The sequence below is a fragment of the Manis javanica genome, chromosome 16, assembly GCF_040802235.1.
Source record: "Manis javanica isolate MJ-LG chromosome 16, MJ_LKY, whole genome shotgun sequence".
Lineage (NCBI taxonomy): Eukaryota > Metazoa > Chordata > Mammalia > Pholidota > Manidae > Manis > Manis javanica.
The window spans coordinates 57684286-57699922 of record NC_133171.1 but is presented as its reverse complement, the minus strand read 5'-3'; the positions used below and the strand labels follow the sequence as shown (position 1 = coordinate 57699922).

The 15637-nt window shown below is 47.2% G+C and overlaps 2 protein-coding genes across 16 annotated transcripts in view; both read left to right on the top strand.

Moving 5' to 3' along the window:
- Positions 1 to 3127, top strand: part of SYNGAP1 (synaptic Ras GTPase activating protein 1) — a 33477-nt gene extending 30350 nt beyond the window's left edge. For 9 of the 15 annotated variants that reach the window (XM_037023640.2, XM_037023639.2, XM_037023642.2 and 6 more), the window contains one exon: positions 1212 to 3127. In XM_037023640.2, the coding sequence (XP_036879535.1) occupies positions 1212 to 1358 (147 nt within the window). In that variant the 3' untranslated portion in view covers positions 1359 to 3127. Of the gene's footprint in view, positions 1 to 445; positions 563 to 1211 lie in introns of those variants that run through there. The other 6 variants (XR_005062752.2, XR_005062754.2, XR_012126191.1 and 3 more) reach the window with 6 other exon arrangements.
- A 448-nt stretch (positions 3128 to 3575) lies between these two features.
- On the top strand, positions 3576 to 6817 carry ZBTB9 (zinc finger and BTB domain containing 9). Its single transcript, XM_017655123.3, has 2 exons — positions 3576 to 4162; positions 4345 to 6817. The coding sequence occupies exon 2, from the start codon at positions 4394 to 4396 to the stop codon at positions 5807 to 5809; it is 1416 nt and encodes a 471-aa protein (XP_017510612.1). The 5' UTR covers positions 3576 to 4162; positions 4345 to 4393; the 3' UTR covers positions 5810 to 6817.
- Positions 6818 to 15637: the final 8820 nt, after the last annotated feature.

Below are 15637 nucleotides of genomic sequence, written 5' to 3'. Positions count from 1 at the left end.
TTAGTCCCTCTGCAAGTCAGCCATTAATTTAAACACTAATTTTGTGCCTCTGTTTTAAAAAGCCAAGTGAACGACCAGAAGTGTAGCACAGATGCCTTTCTTTTTCTGTCCCAGCAGAGGAACAGAAGCCAGAGCTGAGGGCAGGAGCCAGGAGTTGGTCCAGGAGTGGGAGGAGGTGATAGAATAGGACTGGGGGTGGGAGTAGGATCTGGTACCCCCTATCCTCTAACTGGGAGCCCACGGAGAGAGATTGAAAGGAACGTGGGGGTGGAAAGGAATGAAGTGTTTCTGCTTCCCTGCTTCCTGGGGAGGCAGAGATTGGGCATGCTGTGTCTCTGCAGAAGCTCCTAGTTGGGTCTGCTTCTTAGCATGAGAGAGAGGCAGCCCGCCCTCATTCTCTGACCTTCCCACATCACTTCCCTGAATCCCCTTCCTTTCCCCCCAGTACAGTTAAACCTCTCTAATTTGGAATGTTATCTTTGAGAAGATGGCCACTCTGAATAAGTGACAAAACTGAATGACAGTGTCTATTTAATGAAATGTATGTCTTCAAAATATATACAGTAAGTAGAACTTGATAAACAAGGCTTTTCCTCTCAAGGCCCTCAGGGAGCATGCGTAATGAATAGATAGGATCGAAAGTCTGTTTCCTGGTACCCTCCTACGGACGCATTCCACTATTAATGTGCTTAGCACACCCTTTCTTCATAGATAAAGGAAAACTCAAGCCCAGTTCTTGTGCAAATTATGAAAAAAGTCCAAATCGTGGGGGTTTGGATTAATGAGGTTTTGCTGTACTGCCTCCCCTTTTTCCCTCCACACAAAGTTCCTGCCTTGGATTAGGGGTGGGCTGGGAGGGTGTTCTAAAAGGAGGGTGGTGGGCTGGGCAGAGGAAGATACAAGGGTTAGGTTGGGGGTGAGGTAGGAACTTATTTCTTTTGAGCTGGTTTCCTGGTGTGACTCCCTGGGTTGAAGGCCCCTGTTAGGAGTCTGGGGAGATTCTGTCCTCCCTGATCCCAGAAGAGGTAACTTCTACTGCAGGTGAGAAACTGAATAGGAGGATGGTGGGGTGGGGTGTTGTCCTGGGGGGAGGGGGAGGACATGGTTTACTGAGTGGGTTGGCTGTGGGGGTGGCCACCGCTAGGGGTCTGGCACCCAGGCCCCGCGAAGCGTCTCAATAAGTCCGCGCTCTCCTTTTCGGTGTCTTGCAGGAGAGGCAGCTTCCCGCCTTGGGTCCAACAAACCCGCGTGTGACGCTGGCCCCGCCTTGGAACGGCCTGGCCCCCCCAGCCCCGCCCCCCCCACCCCGGCTGCAGATCACCGAGAACGGCGAGTTCCGAAACACCGCAGACCACTAGCCCACCCAGCATCACAGACTTTCTTCTCCCTCCCCGTGCACCCCACATTGGAACAGCACCAGCCACCAGGACTGGACATCGCTGAGGGACAGCGGGATTACCTCCCTGAATGCCTCCTTGGGGGACACCAATCCCCCCTCCCTTAGCTTAGGGAGAGCAATGACCCTTAGCTGCCCCCTTCCCCTTGCTGTTGGGGTGCTGCCAACTGTGACCCCCAGGGACCCTTCCCCCAGGACACCACCTACCCCATACAGACCCCTTCACTCCGGGGTGCTATCCCCATCCTCTGCCTCATTGTTCCCCTGAGCACTGGGGGACAGACCCTTGCCCCCACCCTGGGGGTGTGGTACCTCCAAACTTTCAACTTCAGGGTGATTTTTTAGCAGTAACCAGAGCTGACAATCTAACTCCCCTCCACCGCCCCATTTTGGCCTCCCCTGTCCCCCTTGTTATGGGGAGGGGACCCCAGGTGAGGGGGCCCTATTACCCCTTGATTTCTCAGGAGCGTCTGGGGGGGCTCAGCACGCACAAACCCCTTCTCCTTCTATCACTCTTAAATTTACTCCCTCCCCACCTAGAACCCAGATGGGGTGGAGGGGCCACCGGGGCAGGGAGGGGGCGGCAAAGGGGGAATGGGAGTTGTCTCCCCTTCCCCCTACACCTGATCTGCTCTTGGCTGGTCCCAGAGCGGGGTGAGGGGGCTCATGCCCCCCCCTCCCCCAGTGTGTTGGGTGGGGTGGAATTGAGGTTAGGGTGAGGGGTTAGGGTTTAGGAGGGTGTGTATGTTGGGGAGGACAGACTAGTTGATCTGTCCTACCCTGACACACACAGTCCCCTCTGACCCTTCCCTCTCTCTTCTTGTCTCTTCTTGGTCTCTGCTCCCAGGGGGAGGAGGGAACTTACTCTAGGAAAAGCCATGTCTCTCTCCCCCAGGGTGGGGGGACCTGTGTTGGAGGAGGGGTATTGGAGGCCCCCTTCCACGACTCTGTCCCCCAGGGGAGGTAGAACAGGGCTGGGCTTCCCTCATCCTCCCCCCTACCCAATCTCCCTCTACCTCCCTCCCTCCCGCCAGCTCCACAATTTTTCTGTGTTTCTCTGTACATAGCTCTCTGGCGGGATAGGGGAGGTAGGAATGGATGGGGTTTGGGGTGGGTAGGTCATGGGAGGGGAGAAGCCCCTCCTTGGCACCCCCTCTTCCCTGACTGCTGTCCCCTACCCAGCCTTGCCCCTCATTCCTTCTTGCGTTTGGTATTGAGACTCTTCCCAGACTCCGCCCTTCTTTCTTTTGTATGGACAGTTCCCCTTCATTTCCACCCCCCTACACACATTCACCCAGCCGGGGCCAAATTTATACTTATATAAAAGTTGTAAATATGTGAAATTTTATCCCTGTGCCCTTTCCTTGCTTTCCTGACCTCACCCCGGGACCCCCTTTCCTCCTCTCTTCTTCGGCTGTTGTAATTATCTGGGGTTTGTACTGTACATATCTGGGATGTGTGTGTGGGGGCTGGGGGCAAACCCTCTGTACAGAGCTTCCTGGCCCCCTACCCCCCACGCTTCCCTCCACCTGCCACCCTAAGGGTAGAGAGATGCTCTTTCTACCTATTTTATTTTGTTTTCTCATTCTCCCTCCCCTCCCTAACCCACATTCAGCCTTCTCTATTCCCCACCACTGTACCTTTTCTCCACTCCCAGCCCCATTTCCTTTTTTTCTGGAGTGTGTGGTGAAACAGAAAAATCATGTTTAATAAACGGAGATGGTTCTTTTATTGCTGTGCTGACTTTCCTAAGCTGGGACGCCCATTCTGACCAGGAGGGTGATAGGATCTGCTAGAAGCTGACAGCTTGGGAGAGACTATATCCATCCCTGTGCAATACCGTACTTTGCCCTAGAATATCACTCTCCCACCCAGCCAGGAGATTTATTGTTTTGTTGCAGGGAGTTTGCACTTGACACAATTACCTAGTCTAGCTCTCCCTCGCCACTGCTCCACTTAGCCAGGAGTGAAGCCAAGGAACAGCAGCATTATCTGATAAAATATTCCAAGTTTATTTCTACATACCTTTGTTTTAAAAAATTACCTCGAAAATAAGGCTTGTTTAGTCGCTGGTTAAAATGATCCCGTTTGGAATCAAATCCCAGGTTCCACCTACCAGCTTCGGTTCCCCCCGAGGAAACCGATGATAGTGACACCTACCTAGCAGGCAGGGCACGAGGTGCCGTGGACCGTGCCTAGCTCACACAGTCGGTCCCCACTTAATCTCACCACCCACCGAGGGGGTGGGGAGGGCGCTACATTTAATCACCGGTCACCCCTCTGTCCCAGCTATGCACTCGGGAGGTCCAGCTCCATTCTTCCCGCACAGGTGCCGGCCCAACCCACCCTACTCTGAGCTGGGGACCAGTAGCTGGTCCGCAGGCACGGCCTTTTCTCCGACGCAACAAATCAACACGAGGCTTGTAGGCTGCTGCCCTCCGATTGGCTGCAGCCCTGGCTCAGCCCACCGCTCCCAGCGCCCGCGTCCGGCGGGCTGGAGGCGGCTTCCGGTCCAGGAAGGTTGGGTGGCTGCGGAGGCGCTCCGAGGGCGGTGCAGCTGGAGTGCCGGCGGGGGCGTGGCGGCACGAAGGGCCGCCCGGCTGGTACACGAGGCCTCCCAGTGGCCGCGGCTTCCTGGGAGCTGGGCTCGGTGGACATCGTGAGGAGGAGCCGAGCGGCAGGCAGGAGCCACCCTGGGCCGACGAGGTCAGGCTCGTGGCTGAAGGATCTCCTCATCTTCCACAGGCCCTGGAAGTTCAAACCCCGGTTGGTGTTTTGTTGTGGTAGTGTTTTGTTTTCTTGGTGGGGGAGTGCGCGGGACGGATCTGCAGAAGCCAACACTAATGGAAGTTTTCCACATGTTGGGGGATAGGGGAGGCGGGTGATGTTCGAAGAGACATGGTTCCTTTACCCAGCACTTCTGTGACCGCCGTCTCTCACTTCCACAGCCTTCATCCCGCGTGGGGTCTACTCCCAGCCTCTAATCTCCTGGAAGCCATGGAAACCTCCATGCCTTTGCCTCCAGTACCTCCCTCCCCAATCTGCAACCCAGCCCCACGGACAATCCAGATTGAGTTCCCTCAACATAGCTCATTGCTGCTTGAAGCTCTGAACCGCCACAGGCTAGAGGGAAAGTTCTGTGATGTATCCCTCCTAGTGCAAGGCCGGGAGCTCAGGGCTCACAAAGCAGTGTTGGCTGCTGCCTCTCCTTACTTCCATGACAAACTTCTTCTGGGGGATGCGCCTCGTCTCACTCTGCCCAGTGTCATTGAAGCCGATGCCTTCGAGGGGCTGCTCCAGCTCATTTATTCAGGGCGCCTCCGCCTTCCTCTGGATGCTCTCCCTGCCCACCTCCTTGTAGCCAGTGGCCTCCAAATGTGGCAAGTGGTAGATCAGTGCTCAGAGATTCTTAGGGAACTGGAAACCTCAGGTGGTGGAATTTCAACCCGTGGAACAAACCCTTACCACACAATTCTTTCCACCACATCCTCTCCAGGAGGATGGTGCATTCGCTCTTCCCCTTTCCAGACCCCAGTGCAGTCTTCCGCCTCTACTGAGAGCCCTGTTGTAGGAGAGGGGAGTGAACTGGGAGATGTGTTACAGATTCAAGTTGAAGAAGAAGAGGAAGAGGAAGAAGAAGAAGATGAGGAGGAGGAGGAGGACCAGGGGTCAGCAGCACCCTCTCATACTCCTCAACCTCAGAGAGTATCAGGCGTTTTTCCCCGCTCTCATGGATCACACCCACCTCCCATATCCACTACTCCCCGCAGGCTTCCAGAGGGTGAGAGTATGCCACTTGAGCCTCCTGTCCCTCATACTCCTCTCCCCTCTAAAATCTTCTACATCAAGCAGGAACCCTTTGAGCCTAAGGAGGAGACATCAGTAGGTGGAGCTCAGTCTGGAGGAGCAAAGGAGGAGACCAAAATGTTTCCTGGAGAGGACACTGAAGGGAATGGAGAGTTAGGGTTCTTGCTGCCCTCAGGATCAGGGATAACATCTGGAGGAGGTGGTCCATCCTGGAAGCCCGTGGATCTTCATGGAAATGAAATCCTGTCAGGGGGTGGAGGACCTGGGGGAGCAGGGCAGGCTGTGCATGGGCCTGTGAAGCTAGGTGGGGCACCCCCTGCAGATGGAAAACGCTTTGGTTGCTTGTGTGGGAAGCGGTTTGCAGTGAAACCAAAGCGTGACCGGCACATAATGCTGACCTTCAGCCTTCGGCCCTTTGGCTGTGGCATCTGCAACAAGCGCTTCAAGCTGAAGCACCATCTGACAGAACATATGAAGACCCATGCTGGAGCCCTGCATGCCTGTCCACACTGTGGCCGTCGGTTTCGAGTCCATGCCTGTTTCCTTCGCCACCGGGACCTATGCAAGGGCCAGGGCTGGGCCACTGCTCACTGGACTTACAAGTGACTTATGAGGCTGTACACTAACTTCAAGGACAAGAGCCACTGCTGCTGATGGATACTTACCCCTCCCTACCATGGCACCCCAATTCTGGGTCATGTAATCATGCCAAGAGGATATGTTATGGACTACTTGTTCCTGGGTGTGGACCTCAACCTGGCAGATTTGGAAACTCAAGATTTCTTATCTCACCCCAGGTTTTTGCCAACTACCCTACAGAAAAGTGATTTATAGGCCATATGTAAACTGATCACTTAGCCATAAGAGACATTTTCATATGGGAAACCAGACTTCAAGTTAGAAGTTTATTTGATGAGAAAAGAGAGCAAAAAGACATAAAGATAAGTGTTCCATTTGTCTCCATGAGGAGTTAAAGGAGCTGGTCTCCATCTAGGGATATGTTTGATTTAGAGTTCTAGTAATTCAGATACTAAACTCTGAGCTCTCCTCTCTCCCATCATTGCTGAAATTATATGAGAAGAGTTCTTTTTATGTACTTTTGTTATATCTTTCCAGAAGCCTCTCAGATCATAACTTGCTTTCTCACCAGGAGATAGGTTCCCACACCTTTATTTTTTATGCTATAGTTGAGCACTTTAATAAACTGAGCATTCCATTTATCATCCCTAGAACCCTCTTTAACAGAGGTATTCCTTCAACAACCTGTGCCTCTTTATCGGCTTTTGACCACCACTGATCACTTATATATTGATCACAGTGACTGCAATGTGACGAGTAAACTCAGGAGATGGCCACTGACTGAAAATGCTCTCAGGGTAGCACCACTGCTCTGAACAAGTGGCTATGGTCAAGAGGATCTCAGGGCTGAGCCAGCATATGCTGAACGCTAGAGGGTAGCTTCACAGTGGGACCATATCCCCACTCTCCATCCCATCCACACATGACAGCCTCTTGGTTGAGAGGTAGAAGGGTAGACAGATTTTGGAATGAGGAGATTGTCACAGGTGACTTAATTTCTTCAAATAAACCTTGCCTTGACATCTAAGCTAACAATGGGCTGGAATGAGTAATTTATGTGGGAGAGACAACTTGAGAACAGTTGCAAAGACTTGGATGTGTTCCTTATGCTTCTGGGTTATATTGATGGGGATGGTTTCATAATGTTGAAGAGAGAACTGTCCTGCACTTCAGTGGGCCAGATTCTTAGCCCTGACCTGCCACTGAATAACCTCTGGTAAGTTACCTTATCTTTCAGAGTCTGAACTACTACCTCTGTTTTTTTGTCATTGTTGGGGTGGCATTTATCTCCTAACCACTTCTCTGTCTTTTTTTAAAGGGGTTGGTTCATAGGATCTTTACCTATACTGTTCCCTGACCTCATGTATTGTCTATAATGTTTGGTTATTGTTTAATTTGTTCTACAAACATTTCATGTAAAGCACTGTGCCAGAGCCTGACTTTTACTCTGCCCTCAGAGTCCACAGCTATTACTGAAGCTAGACAAATAATGACAAAGTGGTATAATAAGTCCATGATGGTGGGCAATACAAGCTACTGTAGTGGCACAAAGGAAGCTGAGCAAAGACCTATTATTATAGGTCAGCAGAAGTTTCACACACATCTCCATGTGCCAGAGTATGGCAATAGTTATGGGTAGCTGAACTGATGTGGAAATGGTAAACATGAGTTGAACTGGGCCAACAGTGGCAACGTTCCAGAAAGCATGTTTCTCAAAAGTTATTAAGTGTGGCATCCAGAAGGGGCTGGAAAATGCAGCTTTATGGTTGAGAAGGTTAATTGTAAATGGGATTTGTCATCTTCTCTAAAGAGCTGTGCCATAGATCCTCATGGTAAGGAGTGAATGTTGGGAAAGGAATCAAGAATGGGGGCTGCCAATCTTTGATCTATCCAACCTGCCATCCTTTGGGTACATACTCCATAGAGGGGCTGTATCCATTGGCCAGGATCCTTAAGTTGCAAGCAACAGAAAATGGATTAGACTGACCTTATCAAAACAGGAATCTGAATGTGGGTTGGCTCCTGGAGTGGAAGGAAAGGCTAAAAGACCAGCCTTTTGGAAGGACAAGACCTGGGTCAGCTCTGGGGCTCCAGGGAGCAGGAGCCCATGGGGGCTCTTTTCAGGTTACATGTTTTGGAATGATGACCCAGTCATTCTTACTTATGTGTCACTCATCCCAAGATAAAATCTTCCAGGAGAGAACTCTGAGCCTCACCTCCACCCTCTGGCCAAAGCACATTTATCGTATGTTCCATCAGGGCAACAAAGTGGGCATGGAATCCTCAAGGGTAAATTAAAGTCCTGGGACGGAAGAATAGGGATGGATCCTGTCCAACCCACAGAAATAAAGGTCCACCGAGACAATCTCCCATCTTGTTGCCCATCTTGGGATCTTTAAAGCCTCAGATATGCATGGCATTAGGTGTTCAAGAATATTGAACATGCTCAAATTCCAACATCCCCTCCTTAGTCCCCACAGTACTTTGTTACTCTATAAAGCCAACTAAAATACCATGTTAGAAAAAATTTTAAGTTACTCTGTATCGTACAGAAAATGAGTTCCATGATGGAAGATTTTGATTTAAACAAATTATAATGTGAACCTCTCTGCCTCTGTCCTTTCTTCCTTACAGTGGAAGAGATGTCCCTTCCACTGTTTAAAACTGTCCCTCTTCCCAGAGTTTTTTTTTGTTTTTTTGGTATCATTAATCTGCAATTACATGAGGAACATTGTGTTAACTAGACTCCCCTCTTCACCAAGGCCCCCAACAACCCCCATTACAGTCACTCTCCATCAGCATAGTAAGATGCTGTAGACTCACTACTTGTCTCGGTGTTGCACAGCCCTCCCTGTGCCTCCCCCCACATTATACATGCTATTCGTAATGTCCCCTTTCTCCCCCCAACCTTATCCCTCCCTTTCCACCCACCCTTCCCAGTCCAGTTCCCTTTGGTAACTGTTAGTTCATTCTCAGGTTGTGTGATTCTGCTGCTGTATTGTTCCTTCAGTTTTTCCTTTGTTCTTATACTCCACATATGAGTGAAATCATTTGGTACTTGTCTTTCTCCGCCTGGCTTATTTCACTGAGCATAATACCCTCTAGCTCCATCCATGTTGTTGCAAATGGTAGGATTTTTTTTCTTCTTATGGCTGAATAATATTCCATTGTGTATATGTACCACATCTTTATCCATTCATCTACTGATGGACACTTAGGTTGCTTCCATTCTTGGCTATTGTAAATAGCGAAAAACATAGGGGTACATCTGTCTTTTTCAAATTGGGCTGCTGTATTCTTAGGGTAAATTCCTAGAAGTGGAATTCCTGGTTCAAACGGTATTTCTATTTTGAGCTTTTTGAGGAACCTCCATACTGCTTTCCACAATGGTTGAACTAATTTACATTCCCACCAGCAGTGTAGGAGGGTTCCCCTTTCTCCACAACCTCACCAATATTTGTTGTTGTTTGTCTTTTGGATGGTGGTGATCCTTACTGGTGTGAGGTGATATCTCATTGTGGTTTTAATTTGCATTTCTCTGATGACAAGTGATGTGGAGCATCTTTTCATGTGTCTGTTGGCCATCTGAATTTCTTCTTTGGAGAACTGTCTGTTCAGCTCCTCTGCTCATTTTTTTTAATATTCATTTTATTATCATTAATCTACAATTACATGAAGAACATTATGGTTACTAGACTTCCCCCTTCACCAAGTCCCCCCCCCCACAAACCCCATTACAGTCACTGTCCATCAGTGTAGTAAGATGCTGTAGACTCACTACTTGTCTTCTCTGTGTTGCACAGCCCTCCCTATGCCCCCCCACATTATACATGCTAATCGTAAGGCCCCCTTTCTTTTTCCCTGACCTTATCCCTCCCTTCCCAACCCTCCTGCCCAGTCCCTTTCGCTTTGGTAACAGTTAGTCCATTCTTGGGTTCTGTGATTCTGCTGCTGTTTTGTTCCTTCAGTTTTTCCTTTGTTCTTATACTCCACATATGAGTGAAATCATTTGGTACTTGTCTTTCTCCACCTGGCTTATTTCACTGAGCATAATACCCTCTAGCTCCATCCATGTTGTTGCAAATGGTAGGATTTTTTTTCTTCTTATGGCTGAATAATATTCCATTGTGTATATGTACCACATCTTTATCCATTCATCTACTGATGGACACTTAGGTTGCTTCCATTCTTGGCTATTGTAAATAGCGAAAAACATAGGGGTACATCTGTCTTTTTCAAATTGGGCTGCTGTATTCTTAGGGTAAATTCCTAGAAGTGGAATTCCTGGTTCAAACGGTATTTCTATTTTGAGCTTTTTGAGGAACCTCCATACTGCTTTCCACAATGGTTGAACTAATTTACATTCCCACCAGCAGTGTAGGAGGGTTCCCCTTTCTCCACAACCTCACCAATATTTGTTGTTGTTTGTCTTTTGGATGGTGGTGATCCTTACTGGTGTGAGGTGATATCTCATTGTGGTTTTAATTTGCATTTCTCTGATGACAAGTGATGTGGAGCATCTTTTCATGTGTCTGTTGGCCATCTGAATTTCTTCTTTGGAGAACTGTCTGTTCAGCTCCTCTGCTCATTTTTTTTAATATTCATTTTATTATCATTAATCTACAATTACATGAAGAACATTATGGTTACTAGACTTCCCCCTTCACCAAGTCCCCCCCCCACAAACCCCATTACAGTCACTGTCCATCAGTGTAGTAAGATGCTGTAGACTCACTACTTGTCTTCTCTGTGTTGCACAGCCCTCCCTATGCCCCCCCACATTATACATGCTAATCGTAAGGCCCCCTTTCTTTTTCCCTGACCTTATCCCTCCCTTCCCAACCCTCCTGCCCAGTCCCTTTCCCTTTGGTAACAGTTAGTCCATTCTTGGGTTCTGTGATTCTGCTGCTGTTTTGTTCCTTCAGTTTTTCTTTGTTATTATACTCCACATATGAGTGAAATCATTTGATATTTGTCTTTCTCCACCTGGCTTATTTCACTGAACCTAATACCCTCTAGCTCCATCCATGTTGTTGTGAATAGTAGGATCTGTTCTTCTCTTATGGCTGAGTAATATTCCATTGTGTATATGTACCACATCTTCTTTATCCATTCATCTACTGATGGACGTTTAGGTTGCTTCCATTTCTTGGCTATTGTAAATAGTGCTGCGATAAACAAAGGGGTGCACCTGTCTTTTTCAAACTGGAGTGCTGCATTCTTAGGGTAAATTCCTAAGACTGGAATTCCTGGGTCAAATGGTATTTCTATTTTGAGCTTTTGAGGAACCTCCATACTGCTTTCCACAATGGTTGAACTAATTTGCATTCCCACCAGCAGTGTAAGAGAGTTCCCCTTTCTCCACAACCTCGCCAACATTTGTTGTTCTTTGTCTTTTGGATGGTGGCAATCCTTACTGGTGTGAGGTGATATCTCATTGTGGTTTTAGTTTGCATTTCTCTGATGACAAGCGATGTGGAGCATGTTTTCATGTGTCTGTTGGCCATCTGAATTTCTTCTTTGGAGAACTGTCTGTTCAGCTCCTCTGCCCATTTTTTAATTGGATTCTTTGCTTTTTGTTTGTTGAGGTGCATGAGCTATTTATATATTTTTGATGTCAACCCTTTATTGGATCTGTATGTCTGATAAAATTCTGAGGTAAATCCATCTGGCCCGGGGGTTTTGTTCTTGGGTAGTTTTTTTATTACTGCTTCAATTTCTTTGCTGGTAATTGGTTTGTTTAGATTTTATGTTTCTTCCTTGGTCAGTCTTGGAAGGTTGTATTTTTCTAGGAAGTTGTCCATTTCTTCTAGGTTTTCCAGCTTCTTAGCACATAGATTTTCATAGTAGTCTCTAATAATTCTTTGTAGTTCTGTTAGGTCTGTCGTGATGTTTCCTTTCTTGTTTCTGATTCTGTTGATGTGTGTTGATTCTCTTTTTCTCCTAATAAGTCTGGCTAGAGGCTTATCTATTTTGTTTATTTTCTCAAAGAACCAGCTCTTGGTTTCATTGATTTTTTTCTATTGTTTTATTCTTCTCAATTTTATTTATTTCTTCTCTGATCTTTATTATGTCCCTCCTTCTGCTGACTTTAGGCCTCATTTGTTCTTCTTTTTCTAATTTTGATAACTGCGACATTAGACTATTCATTTGGGATTATTCTTCCTTCTTTAAATATGCCTGGATTGCTATATACTTTCCTCTTAAGGCTGTTTTCACTGTGTCCCACAGAAGTTGGGGCTTTGTGTTTTTGCTGTCATTTATTTCCATATATTGCTGGATCTCCATTTTAATTTGGTCGTTGATCCATTGACTATTTAGGAGCGTGTTGTTAAACCTCCATGTGTTTGTGAGCCTTTTTGCTTTCTTTGTACCATTTATTTCTAGTTTTATACCTTTGTGGCCTGCAAAGTTAGTTTGTAGAATTTCAGTGTTTTTGAATTGACTGAGGCTCTTTTTGTGGCCTAATATGTGGTCTATTCTGGAGAATGTTCCATGTGCACTTGAGAAGAATGTGTATCCTGTTCCTTTTGGATGTAGAGTTCTATAAATGTCTATTAGGTCCATCTGTTCTAGTGTGTTGTTCAGTGCCTCTGTGTCCTTACTTATTTTCTGTCTCGTCGATCTGTCCTGTGGAGTGAGTGGTGTGTTGAAGTCTCCCAAAATGAATGTATTGCATTCTATTTCCTCCTTTAATTCTGTTAGTATTTGTTTCACATATGTCAGTGCTCCTGTGTTGGGTGCATATATATTTATAATGGTTATATCCTCTTGTTGGACTGAGCCCTTTATCATTATGTAATGTCCTTCTTTATCTCTTGTTACTTTCTTTGTTTTCAAGTCTATTTTGTCTGATACTAGTACTGCAACACCTGGTTTTTTTCTCCCTCTTGTTTGCATAAAATATCTTTTTCCATCCCTTGACTTTTAGTCTGTGCATGTCTTTGGGTTTGAGGTGAGTCTCTTGTTTGTAAGCAGCATATAGATGGGTCTTGCTTTTTTATCCATTCTATTACTCTGTGTCTTTTGATTGGTGCATTCAGTTCATTTACATTTAGGATGATTATTGAAAGATAGGTACGTATTGCCATTACAGGCTTTAAGTTTGTGGTTACCAAAAGTTCAAGGTTAGCTTCTTTAGTATCTTACTGTCTAATTTAACTCACTTATTGAGCTATTATAAACACTGTCTGGTGGTTCTTTATTTCTCTCCCTTCTTATTCCTCCTCCTCCATTCTTCATATGTTGGGTGTTTTGTTCCGTGCTCTTTTTAGGAGTGCTCCCATCTAGAGCAGTCCTCTAAAATACCCTTTGGAGGTGGTTTGTGGGAGGCAAATTCCCTCAACTTTTGCTTGTCTGGGAATTGTTTAATCCCTCCTTCATATTTAAATGATAATCGTGCTGGATACAGTATCCTTGGTTCAACACCCTTCTGTTTCATTGCATTAAATATATCATGCCATTCTCTTCTGGCCTGTAAGGTTTCTGTTGAGAAGTCTGATGATATCCTGATGGGTTTTCCTTTGTAGGTGACCTTTTTTCTCTCTCTGGCTGCCTTTAATACTCTGTCCTTGTCCTTGATCTTTGCCATTTTAATTATTATGTGTCTTGGTGTTGTCCTCTTTGGGTCCTGTCTCTCGGGAGTTCTGTGTGCCTCTGTAGTCTGAGCACCTATTTCCTCCCCCAATTTGGGGAAGTTTTTAACAATTATTTCTTCAAAGACACTTTCTATCCCTTTTTCTCTCTCTTCTTCTGGTACCCCTATAATGCGGATATTGTTCCTTTTGGATTGGTCACACAGTTCTCTTAGTATTGTTTCATTTCTGGAGATCTTTTTATCTCCCTCTCTGCATCAGCTTCTATGCATTCCTGTTCTTTGGTTTCTATTCCATTAACGGCCTCTTGCATCCCGTCCATTCTGCTTTTAAGTCCTTCCAGAGATTGTTTTATTTCTTTAGTCTCCCTCTGTACTTGCTCCTGTAGCTCTTGCATATTTCTCTGCAGATCCATCAGCATGTTTATGATTTTTATTTTGAATTCTTTTTCAGGGAGACTGGTTAGTTCTGTGTCTGCAGGTCCTCTCAGGGGTTGTCTGGACTATTCTGGACTGGACTACATTCTTCTGCCTTTTCATGGTGATAGTGGTGCCTGTAGACAGGTAGCGGGTATGTCAGCTGGGAGAAGAAAGTCCTTTCCTGCTTGCTAGACACATTGCCCTTCTCCGCTGCCTGTGTCGGTTACCCGCACTCCTGGAGCAGCCACCGGGTTACTCCCCTAAACTGCTGTGGGTGGGGTCTCCGTCAGAGCAGTGCAGAGCCCTGAGGGGAGTGGCAGGCATGCTGGGTGTGCTTCACCATGAAAGTGGCACCCCTGCTGGGCAGCTGTGTGCTGGCATTGGCCTTTGGGTCTGGCCTGAGCGGCTGTGCATTGTGCTGGGATTCCAGGCAGCTAGCTGCTGGGGGCGCAGCTGCTCCTGGGCTACTCCTCTGCTGCCGCCACCCACTCCCGCAGGCCACTCCTGGGCCCTTCTGGCACTGCCACCGCCAGCACACACGGGCCACACTCAGGCCCCTCTGGCACCGCCACATGTGCTCGCAGGCCTCTCCTGGGCCCCCTCTGGCGCCGTGGCCGCCTGCATGCATGGGCCGCTCCCCGGCCGCTCGGTTGCTGCTGCAGCCAGCTTGCATGGGCCACTCCCAGTCCCCTCTGGTGCCACCGCCTCCGGTGCACGCTGCTGCTCTGCCACTACTGGGACAGTGTGTCAGGGTCTGTCCCAGTTGGGGGAATGACTGGTAGGCTGCTTATTGCTGTGAGTGGCTTCAGAGCTGTGCTGCCACCCAGGGGGTTAGGGCGCCTAAAGTTCCCCAGGATTCCCAGCTGCGGGCTAAGTGTGCTGGGATGACTTCGTCCAGCTGTGGGGTCCCTGTCTCTTTAAGACTTGCAAAAAGCACTCGCTTTTCTTTTGTCTCAGGTGCGCCAGTTGCAGGGACCTGCCCGCAGGTTTTGCTTTTCCGTTTCTCTAATATCCAGCACCCTGTGCACCGTGTGTCTGCACTCTGGGTGCAGATTTCTAGAGCTGGTTGTTTAGCAGACCTGGGCTTTCACTCCCTCCCTGTTCCAACTCCTTTCTTCCCTCCAGATTCTGGGGTTGGGGGGCGTTTGGTCCCACTGGGCCGTGGCTTTTATGTTACCCCCTTCATGTGATGTTGAGTTCTCGCAGATGTAGATGTAGCCTGGCTGTTGTACTGTATCCCCTGGTGTCTCTTTTAGGAATAGTTGTATTTATTGTATTTTCATAAATATATATGTTTTTGGGAGGAGATTTCCACTGCATTACTCATGCTGCCATCTTGGCTCCGCCTGTTCCCAAAGTTTTTATTCTTTTAATTATCCCCTCTGTCCTGTAACTTCACCATCTCTTTCTGTAGTTCCTCACTAGCATTGAGTCATGCTCATAGAGTTGTGAGAATTAATGTAAATAAAATGCTTAGAACAGGACCTTGCATGTAGTAAACTCAATAAATGTTAGCTATTATGCGTAAGAACATTAGTCAGTTCCCCACACCTTTAGTGGGATCAGTTCTCTCAGGAAGGGATCACATGTAAAGGGAAAATATTTTCAACTAAAAAAGATATGAGGCATACAGCACTCAGTAAGGATTATATGTTATTGTTATTACTACATTTCTCATAAATGCTAGAGTTCTTCAGGATTCTTTTACCCTCTTCTAACTTTATACATTCCTGGGTGATTTTTATCCACTTTTCTGAAAAACCATTTAAGTACTGATCATTAATTTTATATCTCCAGTTTTCCTGATATGCAGACCCACTTAGATTTTTTCCTTCTTTCCT